General features: G+C 43.3%; 3 protein-coding genes across 3 annotated transcripts in view; all 3 read left to right on the top strand.

The window, feature by feature from the left end:
• The first annotated feature begins 1,582 nt into the window (after positions 1-1,582).
• On the top strand, positions 1,583-4,331 carry LOC123997924. Its single transcript, XM_046302650.1, has 8 exons — positions 1,583-1,654; positions 1,891-1,985; positions 2,245-2,314; positions 2,422-2,998; positions 3,108-3,239; positions 3,427-3,568; positions 3,700-3,834; positions 4,092-4,331. The coding sequence occupies exons 4-8, from the start codon at positions 2,867-2,869 to the stop codon at positions 4,214-4,216; spliced, it is 666 nt and encodes a 221-aa protein (XP_046158606.1). The 5' UTR covers positions 1,583-1,654; positions 1,891-1,985; positions 2,245-2,314; positions 2,422-2,866; the 3' UTR covers positions 4,217-4,331.
• A 221-nt stretch (positions 4,332-4,552) lies between these two features.
• Positions 4,553-7,996, top strand: sac3d1 (SAC3 domain containing 1). The gene is made up of 4 exons (XM_046302649.1): positions 4,553-4,630; positions 5,056-5,437; positions 5,533-5,809; positions 7,186-7,996. The coding sequence occupies exons 1-4, from the start codon at positions 4,602-4,604 to the stop codon at positions 7,647-7,649; spliced, it is 1,152 nt and encodes a 383-aa protein (XP_046158605.1). The 5' UTR covers positions 4,553-4,601; the 3' UTR covers positions 7,650-7,996.
• Positions 7,997-9,306: 1,310 nt separating this feature from the next.
• Positions 9,307-21,731, top strand: part of LOC123997063 (C3 and PZP-like alpha-2-macroglobulin domain-containing protein 8) — a 52,271-nt gene continuing 39,846 nt past the window's right edge. Inside the window, exons 1-12 of the mRNA XM_046301042.1 lie at positions 9,307-9,903; positions 12,197-12,348; positions 13,319-13,341; positions 13,878-14,043; positions 17,721-17,773; positions 18,318-18,335; positions 19,084-19,138; positions 19,219-19,332; positions 19,544-19,628; positions 19,763-19,871; positions 19,995-20,222; positions 20,358-20,528. Coding sequence (XP_046156998.1) covers positions 9,824-9,903; positions 12,197-12,348; positions 13,319-13,341; positions 13,878-14,043; positions 17,721-17,773; positions 18,318-18,335; positions 19,084-19,138; positions 19,219-19,332; positions 19,544-19,628; positions 19,763-19,871; positions 19,995-20,222; positions 20,358-20,528 — 1,254 coding nt within the window. The 5' untranslated portion in view covers positions 9,307-9,823. The remainder of the gene's footprint in view (positions 9,904-12,196; positions 12,349-13,318; positions 13,342-13,877; positions 14,044-17,720; positions 17,774-18,317; positions 18,336-19,083; positions 19,139-19,218; positions 19,333-19,543; positions 19,629-19,762; positions 19,872-19,994; positions 20,223-20,357; positions 20,529-21,731) is intronic.

Genomic DNA, 21,731 nt, shown 5'->3' with positions numbered 1-21,731 from the left:
CATATGCATATGTATATACTGTACTCTACATCATCGACTGCATCCTTATGTAACACATGTATCACTAGCCACTTTAACTATGCCACTTTGTTTACTTTGTCTACACACTCATCTCATATGTATATACTGTACTCGATACCATCTACTGTATGCTGCTCTGTACCATCACTCATTCATATATCCTTATGTACATGTTCCTTATCCCCTTACACTGTGTATAAGACAGTTTTGGAATTGTTAGTTAGATTACTTGTTGGTTATCACTGCATTGTCGGAACTAGAAGCACAAGCATTTCGCTACACTCACATTAACATCTGCTAACCATGTGTATGTGACAAATAAAATTTGATTTGATTTGATCTCTTACAATCTGGTTGATTGTGTGGGAAAGACATGGATGATGGGTCCATTTTTAAATGTTCATGGCTTTGGTTATGTTAACTGCATTGTCGCTAACACAACAGACTACTTTTCCATCTACTTGCCATTCTCTGGCCACTCTCAACAGTTCCTCTGCCAAGTTCTCTGAGATGTGTGTCGCTGAACTCAAAGCAGCCCAGAATACAGCTAGACATAAAAGATCTTCAATGAAGTGACATGTAACCGACATGTAAGAAGTGGTTACCCTTGATGTCCAGCAGTCAGTGGTTAGGCAAACTGCAGTAGCTTTTTGGACTCTTTCCCGCACTGAAGCCTGTGTGCTCTCGTACAGTTATGGAATAAGTGATTTTGAAAGGGTTTTCCTGCTTGGAATTGTGTACATTGGATTTAGACTATTGGTATAATTTCTGAAACCTCTGTCCTCCACAATCGAAAATGTCTAGAAATCGGTGGCAATCATTTTAGCCAATCCAATATCAATTTGGCCTTGTTTTGCCACAGACATAGACTTTGGCATAAACTGGTCCATAGAAGACTGCGTTGCTGTGGGTCGCGGAGTAAGCCTACTTGACTGAGTGGATACATCTCCACCGTGTGGAGGTGCTGGCTCCACCACTATCACTAGCAGGCCCACTAGTTTCTCAAAGCTCCGCTACAGCTAGCTTCACAGTTGGGTGCACAGTTAGCATATGCTTGTGCATAGAACCGGCTTTATATATGAGATTTTCTTTTGGCAAATTCTACACTGTGCTCTAACATTGTCTACATTATTCAAATGCATCCAAATGCTACGGTGCTTCCGACTAATTTTCCAGCTGCTGTTTTCACAGCTGTCCTTCCTCTCTCTCCTCGCTGCTAAGTGTGCAACTGTGAGTGAGTTGGCTTGGCCCTCCCTCGTGCATCTTTGGTTCATTGGTTGACACTGCGTGTCTGATTGACAGGATCAACAGGTGAGGCTGTTAGTCTGAGTAGACAGTCAGATCGAATGTGTGTGCGCTTGAGCATTTAGGCCGATATTATTTTTTTGTTGTTCTTTGAATTAGTTAATTATATTCATTTAAATATTTTGATTATTAATATATACATTTTTGTACATATTTATAAATAGATTCGGCTCTTCTGATATGCGAGCCGGCTCCCAACGTTCACCTACAAGAGCCGGCTCGGTGCTTCCGACACAGCAGGTTAGGATAAGTCATGTTGCAGGTTAGGATAATTAGGTTAAGAAAAGGTTTACGATTAGCTAAAATACAAAAAAAATCTACTTTTGATGTAAATTCTCAAATTAATATAACTTTGCCATTAATGACATCACTTAACTCCTTTAATAATGTAATAGCTATGGCTACAACATTTTACATACAATTAACGTTAATAGTGGTCTATATTTATTGTAGATAAACGAGTTCATAAGTAAATTTTACATTTTGAATTTCAAGAAACAATATTGTATTTGCTAAACAGGGTTTGTAACACAGGCTAAGAATGTATCACTATCATCTTCACAGGATTTGTTTCAAGCCGGACATGAAAGTAATTGTACACGCTGTTCCTAAAAGTCAGTTCCTAAAAGTCAGAAACCTACGCTTGGAGATTCAGAAAGGTAGATAAACATGTTCTTCATCCATGTACAATGCTAATATAATTGTATGTTTACAAAATATGAATCTAATTTATGCAATGTAACTGCTGATGGTGCGATCAGCTGCTAACTAGCAGTGTTGTTGTGGACACGTTACAAGAAAATATGTACAGATACGTAAGGTTAACGTATGTGCTGTCACTATCTTGTGGATCTCACCATCTTTTATTAGCTGCATTTACCCTTAGGCTACTTGTTTAAACTGTTATGTTATTTTCAGTTCCAAAGCTGTGAGTGAAAACAGCGAGAACAACAACAGTGGAACTGTTGAAAAGGCACCTCTCGCCAGGGTAGTGTTATGAGTTCATGTCATTTGCTCATCTCTTCTTTTTTAATGTTTATTAGTAGTTAGAGTTCTCACAATTTTAATTCATTGCATCCATGTACTTTTCCACAGAACAATTCCCTCACCAATGAGTCCACCTTTGTGCCACCAAGGCCTGCCCCACCTTAACCAGGTGGGGATTATCCACGGGTGGGCTCTTTCGCAAATGGTTCTCAGTCATTTTGCAATCTTACTCGTGAGTGCTTTCAGTGATCAGTGAGATGTTTGGCTGGGATCTACCATGGGCAACCTGTTTATTTTCCCAATGTCTTTGGCCATGTGGAGTTGGTTAAGTGTCGAGAGCCCAAGTCTGAGATCATATGCTTACTTGCAACACAACACTTTTTATCCTCCAGCAATGATGTCCAGTGTCCTTAAGCCTTCACAATTTGGAACAAGTATTCTGCAATCCACAATCTTAATGGTCACTGTCTTCGCCCAGACATTGATGTATCTGCCATTTTAAAGGTAAACTGTCCTTTTATTCATGATAATAACAAACCAACAATAAGTTAACATGCCATGTCTCACCTATACTACAGACAAGACAGTCTTACCAAACGCAGCAGTAGAACCTGAAAGAAACAATGAACATGAAAAGAGACTCCAAGAGATGCAGATATTCTTGTTGGCCTACCTCACAGCAAAGGTAACTACTAACTGTTGTATTTAGTGTTTTTCTAAATTGGACATGTTCTATTGGGATTCCACCCATTAGGATGAACCTTTTTCTTATACTCTGTTCTGTTTGATTTCAGATGGCGAATAATAGCCAGAAATTTGACGTAGGGGTGGAGGGGTGTATTTTATCAGTGATGGAGGCAGAGGAGCAGCTACGGAAGGATGTCCATGAGAAGAACAAGCAGCTTGACGACCAGCTCGATTTACAGGTCAGAGGTCATTTCTCTCAATACATCCTAAACTATCTTTGATTTATGTAAACAAGTTGTGAAGCTGAAAATGTTGTTATCCTTTTTGTTTTGCGTGTGATATTATTGTGGGATGGTTATTGATTTGAATTATAAAAGATAAATTGCTTGTAACATGTAAAACAATCAAACAACATTATATTTTCAGATCACATCGCTAACTCCTGTGGCTGATGCTGTCAAGCAGTTCACAGAGGAATTTCAAGCCTTTTGCCACCGCAGTCGACATCCACATCATGAGCTGCCAGTGAAGAACTTCTTCATTGAGGGGGACAGAATTATGTTTCTGGGTTGGTGTTATTCAATTATTTCTTTACTGGTGTGAAGCGAAAAACCTACATCAGAGTTAAACATTTATTTATTGCTTACGCATATGATATGATTTCCTATGAATGTGTTTGAATGTGTCCTACCCATGCAGGTAAAGTCACTGCTAGCCTGAAGATGAGTGAGGAAGTGTTACTGCAGTGCACACAGGGAGCTCAGCATGACCACGAGAATTCTGCTGAGTGCCTGAGAGGGATGAAAGCTGCTGCACAGAACATCAGCTCTCAGGGTAAAACTATAGATTAGAGACCTAAGACGTTATTTTTTAAAAAGTGTTTTGAAGCAATTATGAATTTTCAACTTGTTATTAGTGAGTCTTGCCCTTTGACTGATTTACTGTATGTGTATGCACGCATAAGCGAAGTGTTTACACAGGTCAACACACTAACATTATGGTGTCATTTCAAGACACTTTAACGTTTTCCAAAGACATGATAAACAATTAATTCATGTGTAGTGGGTTTATTTTTGTTTTGGTGACCACAGGATTTCCTTCTTCACGGGGGTCTTTCAGAGTTGGTGGAGCTGTCATCGCTGGTCGTCACCAGACCGTTCAGATTCAGCAGTTCTCGGAGGAGCTTGGTTTGACCAAAAATTGCCCCAAACAGTGAAGCAGCATTGGAGAACCTTGTATAGCATGTACAGTCTATAGTTTTTGTTAACATAGTTTAATTACTGAACATGGGAAATGTTTTGTAAAACTTTATAATAAATTGTATACCTCAATATGTAATGTATTTTACGTGCTTTTCAAATTACTTGATATTGTAAGACATTTCCGTCACCTCGGATGTGTTTCAATTGTAAACATTTGTATCCATATGATATTGCTGCAAGGATACATTGTAGCACCGTTACTGAATTGATACATTTGACAAGTTATTGCTAAAGTTTCGTCCGCCGGATGTGACGTAGAGCCATCGCGATAAACGTGGAGTTCGTTGTTGCTGATTGGCTCATTCTGGCAAGTGACGTTGTTGTCGTCACAGTTGACCAATGAACAACAAGAGAGCGTCCTGTCGTGTGTGAGTTTTTGTTTGGTTTGATCTAAATATAAGTGTTTATCCACGTTTTTAAGATGAATTTTTAAATGATCTGTAGCATCGTAGATAATGGATAAGAAAATAATCTTTCACAGTATTATGTAGAATCAAGTCGCGGTACAGTAAGCTAACACTGGCAAGCAAGCACACAGCCTAGCCAGCTAACGTTAGCTATACATTCAGGGAGTGCTTAGTCGACTGGCATTTTCTTCGTGCTAGTTCTTTTGAATGGCAGCCTTGCATGTAAAACTGCTAGAAGGATGAAATAATGTCATTCCCGCTATGAACATGCTTTTGCAAGGACCGCTAGTGCTGCGTCCATTATACTTATTTAATGTTATGCACTTGCCACTATTCTTTCTCAGTGATAGTATTTTGAGGCTTGATCAAAAATGTCTCTTCAATAGTTCCCACTCCAGAAGGAGAGGACAGCCCGTGGAAAGGGATTGGAGGCAACACCACAACCAGGGTGTATGGCGAGAAGTGCAAGAGGAGAGGAGGCAGGAGTCCATCCCCAGGGGTGTCTGCCTGTCTATGTGTCCTATCCGCGAGCTGCAGGACAGGGAGGCCCAGAACTTACTGCATCGATTTGAGGTGTTGTCGGGTACTGAGCGGGAACGCTGGCCCAGGGCTGACCCCTCAGGAGTAGTAAAGGAGTATGCCAGACCTGCAGCAGGGAAGGACTCCACTCGACCTAGTGACCTGCGACCACCAGCTGTGCTGCTAAAGACGGTGTTCTACCTCGTCGACAACATTGCTGCCTCCCCCACACTGCGTCCATGGACCGAGGCTAGTCAACTCCACTAGATGCCTTCTGTTATCTTGTCATATTATTTTATGCAACATTTCATTAACACATTTCTTCTTGTGCTGTGCATTTCTAGGTGTATGATTTTGTCTTTGACCGGCTGCGCAGTGTGAGACAGGATATGATCATCCAGAGGGTGTCTGGTGCTGACTGTGTGGCTGTGCTGGAGAGGACAGTCCGCTTCCTGATCTACGCCTCCTACCGGCTGTGTGGGGAGCCCCTGCGCCTCTACGACCCCCGCATCAATGACACCCACCTGCAGGAGAGCCTCAGCTGGCTGCTGGAATGCTACACCAGTGGAAAGCACCCCAACCAGGAGGAGTTCCAGGCTCTCGGTCTCCTCTACAACCTGGGTGAGTAATCCTGGGCCCAGTCTCCCAAATGCATCTGTAAGCTAAGTTCGTCGCCAGAACCTTCGTAGGAGCGTCGGTAAATTCCTGAGCTGTTTCCCCAAAACCATCGTTATTAACGTTGCACTTAAACGCTTCTAATCTAACGCCTGCCACAGACCACTCATCGAACAGCTAAATGTGTCGTTAGATGCTTTTCTTTTGCCCTCGCGCCTCACTTTATACACAGTTCTCCGCTAAACATAGAATCACACATAATATTTGTCTCGTGACGCCGAGAACTTCAGAACAAAGTTGACTACAAACACAAAGTTGACATTGTTTTTGCAGTTGATACAAACAAGCAATGTGTAAAAAGATGCTTCAAATAAAAAATGAGAACCGCATTAAAATATGAACAGTAAGCTATTGGCCCATTTCAATCATATTAAAATATGAACAGTAAGCTATTGGCCCATTTCAATCATATTAAAATACATTTAATGTTCAATCAGTTCTATTTTGCTACTGTCTGTAATTTGTCAACCTGTTTCATGTGTAGCTTAACATTGGTGCAATGATGGGCCAAATTGGTGATAAGCCACCTCAATATTTGCAGCCATAGGTGGTAATATCTTTATAGGAGCTGATCTGTCATCAGTTTTGTGAAATAATTATAATGTTAAGGAAAGATTTGAATGGAGAAAGATGATCTGAGAGCAACACACCCTTTCGATCCTATCAGTATCAACACATGCTCCAACAACTTACTTAGCAATTGTTCTCTGTGTGTGGTGTTTTGGGAAACACATGTTGCATCTTGGCCCATTGTAAGAAAGATGCATGGTTAAATACTCGTAAGTTCTGGGCCCTGGATTGTAGCCAACATTGTGTTCACATAAATGCAAGACAACCTGAGAAGGTTCTAGCTTGTTGTTTATTTTACTCACTTACTGAGACATCCACTGTGAGTTTGGGAGTAAAAAACACAAAAATGGATGGTAAATTGCTGTTCATACAGATAGCTGACATACAGAGCACGACTCTTAAAGATGATTGAATCACAGCCTCTATGAGGACAGGGTTGGGTTCACCAATGGTACATATGAGATAATGGAAATGGCCAAAGGACCAATATTGTGTAAAAGAGCTGCATATGATTAATGATGGTGTTACTGCGAATTACAAGCTTGTAATTTCACTAAAAGCGGAAACGCCAGAGAAACTGACAGCCGAGTGTACTGAAAAGCAGCAAGTGGTCGTCCTATCGCCTCTGACCACAGAACATAATCAGTAATTTTATATTCATTTCTAGACGATTCTACATGTTGATCTTCACGGTGATCTACTGTGCATGGTCTTCTCTCTTAAGACTCATATTTCATGTATAATATATCCAGGTTCAAGCCGTGCCACACAGCACACCATGGAGCTGCCAGAGCGGATACGCTCCTCCCCTGTCATGCATCTGGCCCTGTCAGTGAGCCGGGCCTTCATGGAACGCAACCCTGTACGACTCCTCCGATTGGCCCACAGTCTGGACTTCCTGCAGAGCTGTGCCCTGCACCGGCACCTAGAGACCTGTCGCAGAGACCTGCTGCTGATCTACAGCCACGGACACAGCAGCAAGAACTGCCGCTTCCCCCTCCACAGGCTGGCCCACATCCTGGCCCTGGATGTCCCCCTCACCAACCAGCTGTGCCAGGCCCATGGGGTGGAAGTCCATGGGGACTCTGTGGTCTTCTCCAAGACCTCCTTCACTGAGCCAGAGGCTGGGAAGCTACAGTGTGCACACTTTCATGATCTGGTGGACAGGAAGCAGAGGGATCTCACTGTTGGTAGCATCATTCATGGCTGCACTTGATATGACCAGACATGGACATTGGATAAACTGCAGCCTAGCTGCTCCAAGAAGACTGAGATGCACTTGATTTTATAGATTTGAAAGTTTTCTAAATAAACTTGTTTTAATGTGAATTGTGAATGTTCCCTTAACATCGACACCTGTTACATTTACACATTAAATGTTGTGATTATAAAGTTGCTCTTTTGGACAAATCAAACATTTCATTATGATAGATCAGCGATCACACAAGAAATGTATGCCATATAGAGAACCACATGAATTACCATGTTTTATATACTGTATCTATAATTGTTTTTGACTTCTGCTGCCTATGGTTTTAAAATAAAGCAAGTATTATTTGAAGAGTTTAGTCTGTTTTCTTTCATGCATTTTTACTTCTCTGCCAGTGCTATTGACATTTTGTGAGTGCTGCAGTGGTTGAGTATGAGTGGGTGTTTTCTAGAAGTTCAGGCTTCTCACATGAGTCAATGAAACAACATGTGGAAGGATGGTCATGTGAGGCTAGAACGGTTGTAACAGGCTGTTTTCCTGTAACTAAATGGGTAAATATAATTGCTGTCTTTCTAATGAATCCTTGTGAATTGTATGAAGTGCTGGAAGACTATGGAAAAGGATGCAAGTGCTCATTCAATGGCAATGAATGTCCAGACTGTATTTCACTTATCAGTGCTCACAATTTGCCACTTGAGGGGGCTAAAGGTTTATCTGGAGAGTGTGAGCACTGCAAGCATTGAAACGCATATTCATTTGAACTACCCTGATATTTCTAACATTAGTTCACATACCCAAGTTAAGAGGGTTCTCATCAATATTGCATGCATGCAACTAATCATATTCATACTTAGAAGTGATCTATGTCAGGTTAATCAAAGATCATGCCTGGATTAATTAGACTGCTAAGTAGACACAACACTGATTAGTACAAAATGTAATGCCAACTGCAAAGAGATTTTACTCCAGACTATTAAATTGATTTCATTTTTATTTAACCAGGTAGGCCAGTTGAGAACCATTTACAACTGCGACCTGGCCAAAGCAGTGTGACAAAAACAACACAGAGTTAAACAAACGTACAGTCAATAACACAAAATAAAAATCTATGTAGTGTGTGCAAATGTAGAAGAGTAGGGAGGTAGGCAATAAATAGGCCCTAGAGGTGAAAATAATTACAATTTAGCATTAATACTGGAGTGATAGATGTGCAGATGATGATGTGCAAGTAGAGATACCGGGGTGCAAAAGGGTAAGTAATAATATGGGGATGAGGTTGTCGGGTGTGCTATTTACAGATTGGAAGCAGGGGCTTAGCTGTATTTTATTTTTGTTCAGGCCAGGGCCATTGTCAAATGTCCAGATCAACTGGCGCATGTCAGCTAACGTTTTTTTTTTGTCCATAGATATTGTAATTATTTCGTCATATGACATGAATACACATTAGACATGACACAATGTATAAAATTGCAAGAAATGTAGCTTTAAAACTGCAACATGTTATTTTTCACCCATGACAAATTGTGTAGAATTGCAGGAATTAAGCTTTAAATTATTTCCACCAACAAGCAGTTTGTGTCATGAATAGTGCTGTGCCCATAGAAATAGACGTGGCGCGTGCGCGCGCGGAGTGAATTTTGGAAGAGGGGCCCCGGAGTGAAAAAGCTTGGGAACCCCAGAGCTAGGCTATAGGAGCTGTTCTGACTCGAACCAGCCGTGAAAAAAGCTTTGAAACGTCAAGGAGGCACAGTTGGAGAAGAAAGGGACAACACCAAGGCTCTGGAAATAAATGTATAAACATGATCTATTTTCTATCGTGCTACATTTCAGGGGATGGGAGGACACTAAATAATCGGTAATGCTGTTATATGAGAGAACGAAACTGAGGCGGGTGAATCAGGCACGCAAAAAGAGGACTGTCTATGTGCCTTGAGCTCTGACGGAAAAACCCAGTCGCCCCGAAACGGGATTTCTCAAAGTGGGATGCTGATAACATGATCCTTGCTTGCCGATTCGAGACAGAAGTTGGCGCTCACACATTAGTGCCTCAATGAATAGGCTGCGTAAGAATGAGAGGATGGTCGAAGCTACTGTACATTTGAAGCGTTGAGTGAAAGTTTGAACTTTATAACTGAGCGACTTTAGAACTCTCGTCACAGCAAACTGGGGTAATATTGAGAATGTGGAGGTCCTGCTGGACAGCGTGTATCTCTTGGACTTTATTCATCTGCATCGTCAGAAGTTATGCACAAGAAAGACAGTAAGTGGTTGACCTAATTCTATTGTAAATGAGCATGTTGCCATTTTTACTGCAATACGCAAAACCACACTGTTTCACCTCTGCTCATTCCTAATTTAACAGATCAATCACTACTTCATTTATTGCAAACGTGTTTACTTGTACACATCGCTTTGTTTTGTATTTGTATAGATTTTTTTATTCATTTTCAGTACAAGCTAAATTTTGCATTTGCGGAATGAAATCAGGATTGTTTGGGAAAATCGAATGACATGGATTTATAAAGAGGGTTTGTTCATTATGCTATGAACGTGAAACAATGTATCGAACTCACTTGACACGTTCAGCGCCCTAGATGCGGTTGGATTGATGATGCTGTCGACACGTTTTCACGTGAAGTATGGGATTTTTAAAATTCTAAAATGTTATTACAACGCTTTATAAATGATACTATGTCCCATTAGCAGGCGACATTTGGGTTATATGATATGATGCAAATCGAATGGTTGAGCCCCAATTGTTTATTTATTTGTGCCTTCGTTGTAATACTTTGCAGCAAATATCAACCCTGATAAAAGTTTGTGTTTTTCTCATTAGTTTTCACCTACTCCCTATTTGCATAAACAACACTATTGAAATTTAAACAGTTAAAAATAAAGTCATTTGTATAGAATTGGTCCATCAGGACTCCTGTTCTGCTTCGAGAAGTGTTTTAGAGCCCATTTACAACAAGAAAACAGTAAATGTTTTATTTTACAATACACCATTCATATACCATTATCTCTGATAGGAGAAGAACATGACAAAGAGCTTACAGTCTAAAGCCCAATGAGATGCTTTACTTCATTTGTGTACATATTATTTCCTATGAATGGAAAACTCTCCTCCACACTTAGAACCTTATGGTCACTATAGTACCATACCGATATTTCCTCCACCTCCCTGTGTTTGACAAAAAGCTCTACTGAAATTGGTTTGACTTTGGGCTCTTTGATGCTATCAGTCATGCTGCTGTCAACAGTATGACAGAGCCTAATCCTGAACAGTGGAGAATTTGGCTGTGTTAATGGTGAAGGGTTACAAGCTGTGCTGAGGCCACAACACCACACCATAGAGAACGCTACAGAACTAATACCAGCGTTCCTAACAAAATAACATCAGTCTTCAAGCGTTGGAGACTGAATTCTGAGACAGGCAGAAACCACTTTGAAGTTCAGTTTCATCTGCCTGTGTGACTAAAGTGAGCATGGTCCTCAGCACCTGACGCAGGGCTATCAAAGAGATGATTGAACTTGCTGCAGATCAAACCCTGAGAGTCAATTTCCTCATATTATCTTGCTATTCTCAAAGCCCCCCTTATCCAAGGGATTTTCTCATGACTCTGGGACTTAGATAGCCTTAGATAGCCTCTGGCTCCCAGCACTGTAATGCTAAACACATGATCGGACACTAAGACATGCAATTGGGTTGGTGGATTCCATGCTCATTCTAGTTTGGGTGATCTCGATTAAAGTTTAAGAAGGGAGCTCCCAGGTCTGGAAAAACTGTCACCTGAATGACAAACAGAACTAGCGTTTTATATAATGTAATCACATTTTTATTGAGTTTCCCTCATGAAAAGGTGAAATGAGCATGTAATAACACCATAGCAATTGTAATGTAATAGTGTGATAGTGTACAACATGGAAACCTAAGTATGTCTCCAAACTAAAGCCAGTTGAACCCCTTGCTCTCATTTATGGTGGTCTTTTGCCTACCATTGGTCAAAGTTGACTTGGTCTTTTAGAATGTTTATGTGCATTTGAGGATGTCATTTGGCCTCCAACCCTTCTGACAGCCGTCTTCCCTCGACTAAATATCAGAATGACTGTCTGGAATCTTGCTCGTTATGTTTAAAAAACAAAACCCGACTATAAGGTTACATCAGAAGTGGTTTCAGACCACCCAAAGAGAACACTAGAGCAGAGCCCTGTTGGCTGACAGGTACTGTGTCGCTGCTAACATTGAGTTAAACCTTATCTCACTTTGCAAATCCCTTGAGGTGTGTTTGTGTGCGTGTGTGTGCGTCAATACTGCCTTAGGAACAGCCATATTTGGAGGGCAGGAGGAGGGTGAAGTTGGGGCCACTGGTGTGTTGATATTGGATGCTGCTGGAAGCATAGTTGGATGAGAATGATCTATATATCAGAACCTGTAAAAAACAGTGAGCCCTCAAGGACCAGAGTTGTGAACCACTGGCTGAAGTACTGTCTGATCAAAAGTTTCCCTGGCCCACTGTTTGTTGACCAAGCCCACTCTTTGTCCTGGTCACTAGGGGTTACCTGATTGCTGCTCCCTCAGTTTTCCGCGCTGGCGTGGAGGAGGCCCTGAGCATCACCATCTTCAATGCTGTGGAGGAGACGCATGTCCAAGTCCAGCTCTCTGTGAAGGGTGAGACAGTGGCACACAGCCATGGCACTGTGCTAGGTGAGGACACACACACACACACACACACACACACACACACACACACACACACACACACACACACACACACACACACACACACACACACACACACACACACACACACACACACACACACACACACACACACACACACACACACACACACACACACACACACACACACACACACACACACACACGCTGACGTAGAAACACACACCACCATTCCCTACACACAGAGAGTGGATTACGCACACGCTCTTACAGGGGACAGTGTGAGGCTGATTGACCCCTGACCTGTTGGGTTGAGTGTAAACTCCTGACCTCACAGGGCCCTTAACGGATGTTTCTTATGATAGGGGTTTATGGAAAACCCTGGCTTGTCTAACCAGGCTTTTGTGTATATATATATGTGGGCTTTGTTTGACAGCACTACTAATGGGACTTCAGCACTTCATTGAAAGAGCCTGTAGCTGTATTTCCTGCATAGTGCATCGCTCCAGTTCCACTGGTTTTCCTTTCCTCTGGCAATTCATTGATAACTGTACAATTGTGATTTCACATAACTGGTTATTTTGACGTATCTAAATGTTTGCACACATCGCACCGAATGTGGATCTAGCGTTCTTCTGCCAATCGTTCAGACATTTGTCACTCAATTCTACATGTAAAATCGGTGCGTCCTCGGTTCGCAAATTACGTTCATTAGTGCTAAGTAGTCTCGGCCAGCAAATGCTATTGGACGTGTGTCTGAGCCTAAAGTACAGTATAACCAAACATTATATAACTAAGATGATTGATTACTGTAAATGACAAGGACAGAAACCGGTATACAATGTGCCCCTCAAGGACTGGTGTTGGCACGAGTTAATGTTCCTTGAATCAAACCACACCTCAATCACAAGAGCTTAATCATTTTGAGAGAAGGTTTTACTTGGTTTTGTGTGTACTTTTACTGATTGATTTTATTCCATTTTCTCCATTTCAGACAAAGGTACAATCAAATTAAAGGTGAGAGCAATGTCATTGTGTTTAACAGCATTTTTATCTACCATTTATCAGTTGATCATATCAGGTCTTTCTTGTGGAGTTATAAATAAAGAACGCAATTGTTGTTTCAAGAGTGTATTTGAAATGCATTGAAATGGTTGTGGCTCCAGCTGCACAGTAGTGAGATCCCATTCAGTTTGTCAGCATTCCACAAACGACATACAGAACAACACGAACATCATTTGTATGTGAACATCTGCCTTTTTGCACATTCATTTGGAATAAGGTAACAGCCTCAATATAATATGCAACATCTGTTTATGTGCATGTAAGGGTCTGCAGCCCCCAAAAGGCTGGAATGGATCAATCCAACATGCACGACTTGATTCCTCCACTCCCTCTAACCCCCACCCCTGTCTTTATCAAATATAGTCTTGTATTGTCCACTGTGTTAGCTAAGCACTTTAGCATCTGGTTTGCCACTGCTCTGTGTGGTGTGGTGTTGTGTTAGGGACCGCATCCTGAAGATATACTGTATGTGTCCTTCCTGGTTGCAGGTCCCTCCTGGTCTGAGAGGTCAGGCCCATCTGAAGGTGTGGGGGAATCGCCACATTACTGAGGGGGGATATATCTTCCACAACTACACCACTGTCACTGTGGACAGCAAGGGCACAGCCGTCTTCATCCAGACTGATAAGCCAGTCTACAAGCCCAAACACAAAGGTCTCAATCTCCCAGGCCCTTTAAAAAAATGTATTTCACCTTTGTTTAACCAGGTAGTCTAGTTGAGAACAAGTTATCATTTACAACTACGACCTGGCCAAGATAAAGCAAAGCAGTTTGACACATACAGTGCCTTGCGAAAGTATTCGGCCCCCTTGAACTTTGCGACCTTTTGCCACATTTCAGGGTTCAAACATAAAGATATAAAACTGTATTTTTTGTGAAGAATCAACAACAAGTGGGACACAATCATGAAGTGGAATGACATTTATTGGATATTTCAAACTTTTTTTAACAAATCAAAAACTGAAAAATTGGGCGTGCAAAATTATTCAGCCCCCTTAAGTTAATACTTTGTAGCGCCACCTTTTGCTGCGATTACAGCTGTAAGTCGCTTGGGGTATGTCTCTATCAGTTTTGCACATCGAGAGACTGACATATTTTCCCATTCCTCCTTGCAAAACAGCTCGAGCTCAGTGAGGTTGGATGGAGAGCATTTGTGAACAGCAGTTTTCAGTTCTTTCCACAGATTCTCGATTGGATTCAGGTCTGGACTTTGACTTGGCCATTTTAACACCTGGATATGTTTATTTTTGAACCATTCCATTGTAGATTTTTCTTTATGTTTTGGATCATTGTCTTGTTGGAAGACAAATCTCCGTCCCAGTCTCAGGTCTTTTGCAGACTCCATCAGGTTTTCTTCCAGAATGGTCCTGTATTTGGCTCCATCCATCTTCCCATCAATTTTAACCATCTTCCCTGTCCCTGCTGAAGAAAAGCAGGCCCAAACCATGATGCTGCCACCACCATGTTTGACAGTGGGGATGGTGTGTTCAGGGTGATGAGCTGTGTTGCTTTTACACCAAACACAACGTTTTGCATTGTTGCCAAAAAGTTCAAATTAGGGTTTCATCTGACCAGAGCACCTTCTTTCACATGTTTGGTGTGTCTCCCAGGTGGCTTGTGGCAAACTTTAAAGACACTTTTAATGGATATATTTAAGAAATGGCTTTCTTCTTGCCACTCTTCCATAAAGGCCAGATTTGTGCAATATGCGACTGATTGTTGTCCTATGGACAGAGTCTCCCACCTCAGCTGTATATCTCTGCAGTTCATCCAGAGTGATCATGGGCCTCTTGGCTGCATCTCTGATCAGTCTTATCCTTGTATGAGCTGAAAGTTTAGAGGGACGGCCAGGTCTTGGTGGATTTGCAGTGGTCTGATACTCCTTCCATTTCAATATTATCGCTTGCACAGTGCTCCTTGGGATGTTTAAAGCTTGGGAAATCTTTTTGTATCCAAATCCGGCTTTAAACTTCTTCACAACAGTATCTCGGACCTGCCTGGTGTGTTCCTTGTTCTTCATGATGCTCTCTGCGCTTTTAACGGACCTCTGAGACTATCACAGTGCAGGTGCATTTAAACGGAGACTTGATTACACACAGGTGGATTGTATTTATCATCATTAGTCATTTAGGTCAACATTGGATCATTCAGAGATCCTCACTGAACTTCTGGAGAGAGTTTGCTGCACTGAAAGTAAAGGGGCTGAATAATTTTGCACACCCAATTTTTCAGTTTTTGATTTTAAAAAAGTTTGATATATCCAATAAATGACGTCCCACTTGTTGTTGATTCTTCACAAAAAAATACAGTTGTATATCTTTATATTTGAAGCCTGAAATGTGGCAAAAGGTCGCAAAGTTCAAGGGGGCCAAATACTTTCGCAAGGCACTGTACAACATCACAGAGTTACACATGGAATAAACAAACATACAGTCAATAATACAGTAGAAATAAAGTCGGTATACAGTGTGTGCAAATGAGGTAAGATAAGGTAGGTAAGGCAATAAATAGGCCATAGTGGCGAGGTAATTACGATATAGCAAATAAACACTGGAGTGATAGATGTGCAGAAGATGAATGTGCAAGTAGAGATACTGAGGTGCAAAATAAATAAATAAATACAGTATGGGGATGAGGTAGTTGGATGGGCTATTTACAGATGGGCTATGTACAGGTGCAATGATCTGTGAGCTGCTCTGACAACTGGTGCTTGAAGTTAGTGAGGGAGATGAGTCTCCAGCTTCAGTGATTTTTGCAGTTCGTTCCAGTCATTGGCAGCAGAGAACCGGAAGGAAAGGCGGCCAAATGTGGAATTGGCTTTGGGGGTGACCAGTGAAATATACCTGCTGGAGCGCGTGTTGCGGGTGGGTGCTGCTATGGTGACCAGTGAACTGGGATAAGGCAGGCTTTACCTAGCAAAGACTTGTAGATGACCTGGAGTCAGTGGGTTTGGCGACGAGTATGTACAGGCCAACAAGAGCGTACAGGTCGCAGTGGTGGGTAGTATATGGGGCTTTGGTGACAAAACGGATGGCACTGTAATAGACTGCATCCAATTTGTTGAGTAGAGTGTTGGAGGCTATTTTGTAAATGACATCGCCAAAGTCGAGGATCGGTAGGATAGTCAGTTTTACGAGGGTGGTTGGCAGCATTAGTGAAGGATGCTTTGTTGCGAAATAGGAAGCCGATTCTAGATTTAATTTGGGATTGGAGGTGCTTAATGTGGGTCTGGAAGGAGAGTTTACACTCTAACCAGACACCTAGGTATTTGTAGTTGTCCACATATTCTAAGTCAGAACCGTCCAGAGTAGTGATGCTGGACTGGCGGGCAGGTGCGGGCAGCGATAGGTTGAAGAGCATGCACTTAGTTTTACATGCATTTAAGAGCAGTTGGAGGCCACGGAAGGAGAGTTGTATGGCATTGAAGCTCATCTGGAGGTTAGTTAGCATAGTGTCCAAAGAAGGGCCAGAAGTATACAGAATTGTGTCGTCTGCATAGAGGTGTATCAGAGAATCACCAGCAGCAAGAGCGACATCATTGATGTATACAGAGAAGAGAGTCAGCCCGAGAATTGAAACCTGTGGCACCCCCATAGAGTCTGCCAGCGGTCCCGACAACAGGCCCCCGATTTGACACACTGAACTCTATCAAAGAAGTAGTTGGTGAATCAGGCGAGGCAGTCATTTGAGAAACCAAGGCTGTTGAGTCTGCCGATAAGAATGTGGTGATTGACAGAGTCGAAGGCCTTGGCCAGGTTGATGAATACAGCTGCACAGTATTGTCTCTTATCGATGGCAGTTATGATATCGTTTAGGACCTTGAGCGTGGCTGAGGTGCACCCCTGAGGTGACCGGGGTAGGGGTAGCCAGGTGGAAAGCATGGCCAGCTGTAGAAAAATGCTTATTGAAATTCTCAATTATCGTGGATTTATCGGTGGTGACAGTGTTTCCAAGCCTCAGTGCAGTGGCCAGCTGGGAGGAGGTGCTTTTATTCTCCATGGACTTTACAGTGGCCCAGAACTTTTTGAGTTTGTGCAACAGCATGCACATTTCTGTTAAAAAAGCTTGCCTTAGCTTTCCTAACTGCCTGCGTATATTGGTTCCTAACTTCCCTGAAAAGTTGCATATCACGGGGGCTATTGGATGCTAGTGCAGTATTCCACAGGGTGTTTTTGTGCTGGTCAAGGGCAGTCAGGTCTGGAGTGAACGAAGGGCTATATCTGTTCCTGGTTCTACATTTTTTGAATTCCATTTTGAATTTAGTATCAGCAATTGGCATAAACCTTCTAATGCATTAAAGTGGGTAATAATCTGTTCCTCTCTCAATCCAGTGCTCATCAACGTGTACTCTGTCACTCCGGATCTGAGGCCGGCCAATGACAAGGTAATGCAACCAGTCTCTCACATCAAAGCCAAGACATCACACCCACTTACAGGAAATGGATGGGATATGAATTATGAGAATCAGGTGTGTTGACCTAATGTGTGTCAGTGGGCCTTGATGCCAAGCAGCTGGCCTCCTCTCTTTTGATGTGTACCGGCTTCAAATGAAGTGTGGCGGCATCATGCTAGTTTTACACACTTATTTTTTCCAAGAACCCCTCAGAGGGGAGTGAAGCGGGGGAAACCTGGCCTGAGTGTACCAAATGTACAGTAACCTATTTACCTCCACAAACCTTGAGTCATTTCTGCTGGAATTTTTGAAATGGCTCCAAATATACCATTGCCACTGTGTAGACAGTGTGTTTATTGATGGCTAGAGCTATAAAGGTCTGCTGCTGGCAATGGCTAACGAACGCACTCACAGATAGATGATTGTTGGAGAGGGGAGGGGGAGGAGATATTTTACCATGTGGCTGTGCAGTTTGTCTAATGTGTGTGCCAACCTTGACTATTTTTTCCCCATCTTCTTCTTACCCTGGTTGCAGATTGAAGCCTACGTTGTGGTGAGTGGATGGAGAAGGACCACTTGGTCTGGGAGGGAGGGCCACGGACACTGGGGGTTTAGTGTCCCAAAATGGCAGAAGATTACAGGGCAGGGAAGGGCTCACTTTGATAACAGGCCTGTGCTCTGAGCTCCAGCCTGGCCCCTGAAGCAGACCAACCTAACACTGAACATGAAAGGAACTTCTCTCTTTGACTCAGCTGCTCTCCCCTGCTGTTACTAGCTCCTCAATCTCTCTCCTTCTCTCTCTCCCCCACTCTCCGTCCATCTCATGTCCTCCAGTGCTCTGTCTGCAGTGGCTTTGTAGTGTAAATATGCTACTTGGTGTTAAGATTCCAGTAGAAGTTGTTGTATAAATGAGCTCAGCTCAGGCACTAATAATAACTGTGTAGCTGTTGTGTTATTCTGTCACCTGCAGCCAGCAGACCAGTGGCCTTCTGGGTAGGGGAGTGTCTGTGAGAGTAGCTGTAATTACCTGATTGACAGCAGTTAGTGTTAGTCTTTCTCCTAGAGTCAGAGCCAGGCCAGTAAGAAGTAGCTTACTGTAGGAGTGGGGGACATGGAGGGGTTATCCCCAATATATGTATTTACATAACCCTTACATAACTTCACTCGTGAGTACTTATGTAAGTTCATGCTGTTTTGGGGCAATCCTCCACAGCTTTCACGTAGGGAGAAACAGATTGATGCCTGTTTTGATTGAAAGTAGAATCTCTTGATCAACTGTGTATTCATACTCTGGATTGCAGGACCCAAGAGGATCGCGGATGGTCCAGTGGAAAGGGCTTAAACCCCTCTGCTGCGGTGAGAGAAACTCCCTATGTTATCATGTGATGTTGACTGAGTCAAAAACACCGTTTTTTTACCCCTGCTTTTCTCCTCAGGGGTCGTCAACATGAGTTTCCCTCTCTCAGACCAGCCTGTGTTTGGAGAGTGGTGCATCTTTGTAGAGATGCAGGGACACACCTACAACAAGTCCTTTGAAGTGCAGAAGTATAGTGAGTTGATAACTGAGTGTGACCATTTATCCAGATTGGGATGTGGTTTGGGTTGAAAGGTTTTGGAACGCCAGCATGATTACATAACATAGATACGTTCAAAGATCCTTCTGTTTGAGGTGGTATTTATAGGTTTGAACTGGGACTGTACAGCCAAGTTGTCATGCCTCTCTTTGCATAATGTGGACTCCTCTCCCCCTGCTCCACACAGTGATGCCCAAGTTTGAGCTGGTGATAGACCCTCCACAGTACATCCAGGACCTCAACATGTGTGAACAGGCCACTGTGAGGGCCAGGTGAGTGGCTGACTCGCATCATTCACTTCAACATGGTCAATGTGATTTCCTGACACATGTTGTTCCTTGAATATTAGAAAGGCAAAGTAGCACCTCTACTCTTGTTAAAACACAAACTACTTTTCTGTCTTTAGATATATCTTTGGGAAGCCAGTGACCGGGAAGATGACAGTGAACATGACAGTGAATGGAGTTGGGTACTACCGGCATGAGGTGGGCCATCCTGTGGTCAAGACCATGGAGGTGAGTGAACCCTGCTGCAGTGCTGAAGAATCTAAAACTATCAGGAAAATGGATTCACATTCAACCCTTTTAGGATTCATTTCAGATATTTAACAGTCTGTCTGTTTACTCCACTATTATTAGATCAAAGGCTCAGCGACCTTCAGCCTGTGTGTCAAAGACATGATGCCCCTAGATGTGGCTGATCATTTCCGGGGCACGGTGAACATGTGGGTGTCAGTGACCAGCAAGGACGGAGGGCGACAAACCATGTTCGATGATTCAACCCCAGTTCACAAGCAGCTTATCGACATCAAATACTCAAAGGACACTCGCAAACAGTTCAAGCCTGGTCTGCCCTACAAGGGAAAGGTAAGAGACAGCCAAAGGTATTCATATAATTGACTTCACATGGCCTCTATCAAGGGAAGCTGGACTCTACAAGACTTGCTTTCACTTATGCGTCTCAATGCGAGAGACCTGACTGTCTGTCCCCCTGTCCCCCAGGTAGAGGTAACTTACCCTGACGGGAGCCCAGCAGATGGGGTGCAGGTGCGTGTGAAGGCGGAGCTGACCCCTAAGGACAACGTGTACACCAGCGAGCTGACTTCCAGGGATGGCCGGGCCACATTTGAGATCCCCTCCATTCCCAACTCTGCCCAGTACGTCTGGCTGGAGGTCAGTGGACCATGGAGGTGGAGAGATGCGGAGAGATGGAGGGAGGAGGACAAATAGAGGCTGGTGGAGAGATGGAGGGAGGAGGACAAATAGAGGAAGGCGGACAAATAGAGGCTGGTGGAGAGATGGAGGGAGGAGGACAAATAGAGGAAGGCGGACAAATAGAGGCTGGTGGAGAGATGGAGGGAGGAGGACAAATAGAGGGAGGTGGACAAATAGAGGAAGGCGGACAAATAGAGGCTGGTGGAGAGATGGAGGGAGGAGGACAAATAGAGGAAGGCGGACAAATAGAGGCTGGTGGAGAGATGGAGGGAGGAGGACAAATAGAGGGAGGTGGACAAATAGAGGGAGGTGGACAAATAGAGGCTGGTGGAGAGATGGAGGGAGGAGGCGGACAAATAGAGGCTGGTGGAGAGATGGAGGGAGGAGGACAAATAGAGGGAGGTGGACAAATAGAGGCTGGTGGAGAGATGGAGGGAGGAGGACAAATAGAGGGAGGTGGACAAATAGAGGGAGGTGGACAAATAGAGGAAGGCAGACAAATAGAGGCTGGTGGAGAGATGGAGGGAGGAGGACAAATAGAGTGAGGTGGACAAATAGAGGCTGGTGGAGAGATGGAGGGAGGAGGACAAATAGAGGGAGGTGGACAAATAGAGGCTGGTGGAGAGATGGAGGGAGGAGGACAAATAGAAGGAGGAGGACAAATAGAGGCTGGTGGAGAGATGGAGGGAGGAGGACAAATAGAAGGAGGAGGACAAATAGAGGCTGGTGGAGAGATGGAGGGAGGAGGACAAATAGAGGGAGGTGGACAAATAGAGGCTGGTGGAGAGATGGAGGGAGGAGGACAAATAGAAGGAGGAGGACAAATAGAGGCTGGTGGAGAGATGGAGGGAGGAGGACAAATAGAGGGAGGTGGACAAATAGAGGGAGGTGGACAAATAGAGGCTGGTGGAGAGATGGAGGGAGGAGGACAAATAGAGGGAGGTGGACAAATAGAGGGAGGTGGACAAATAGAGGAAGGCAGACAAATAGAGGCTGGTGGAGAGATGGAGGGAGGAGGACAAATAGAGGGAGGTGGACAAATAGAAGGAGGAGGACAAATAGAGGCTGGTGGAGAGATGGAGGGAGGAGGTCAAATAGAAGGAGGAGGACAAATAGAGGCTGGTGGAGAGATGGAGGGAGGAGGACAAATAGAGGGAGGTG

Source organism: Oncorhynchus gorbuscha, linkage group LG15, assembly GCF_021184085.1.
Source record: "Oncorhynchus gorbuscha isolate QuinsamMale2020 ecotype Even-year linkage group LG15, OgorEven_v1.0, whole genome shotgun sequence".
Lineage (NCBI taxonomy): Eukaryota > Metazoa > Chordata > Actinopteri > Salmoniformes > Salmonidae > Oncorhynchus > Oncorhynchus gorbuscha.
This window is presented reverse-complemented; position numbering and strand designations above follow the sequence as displayed.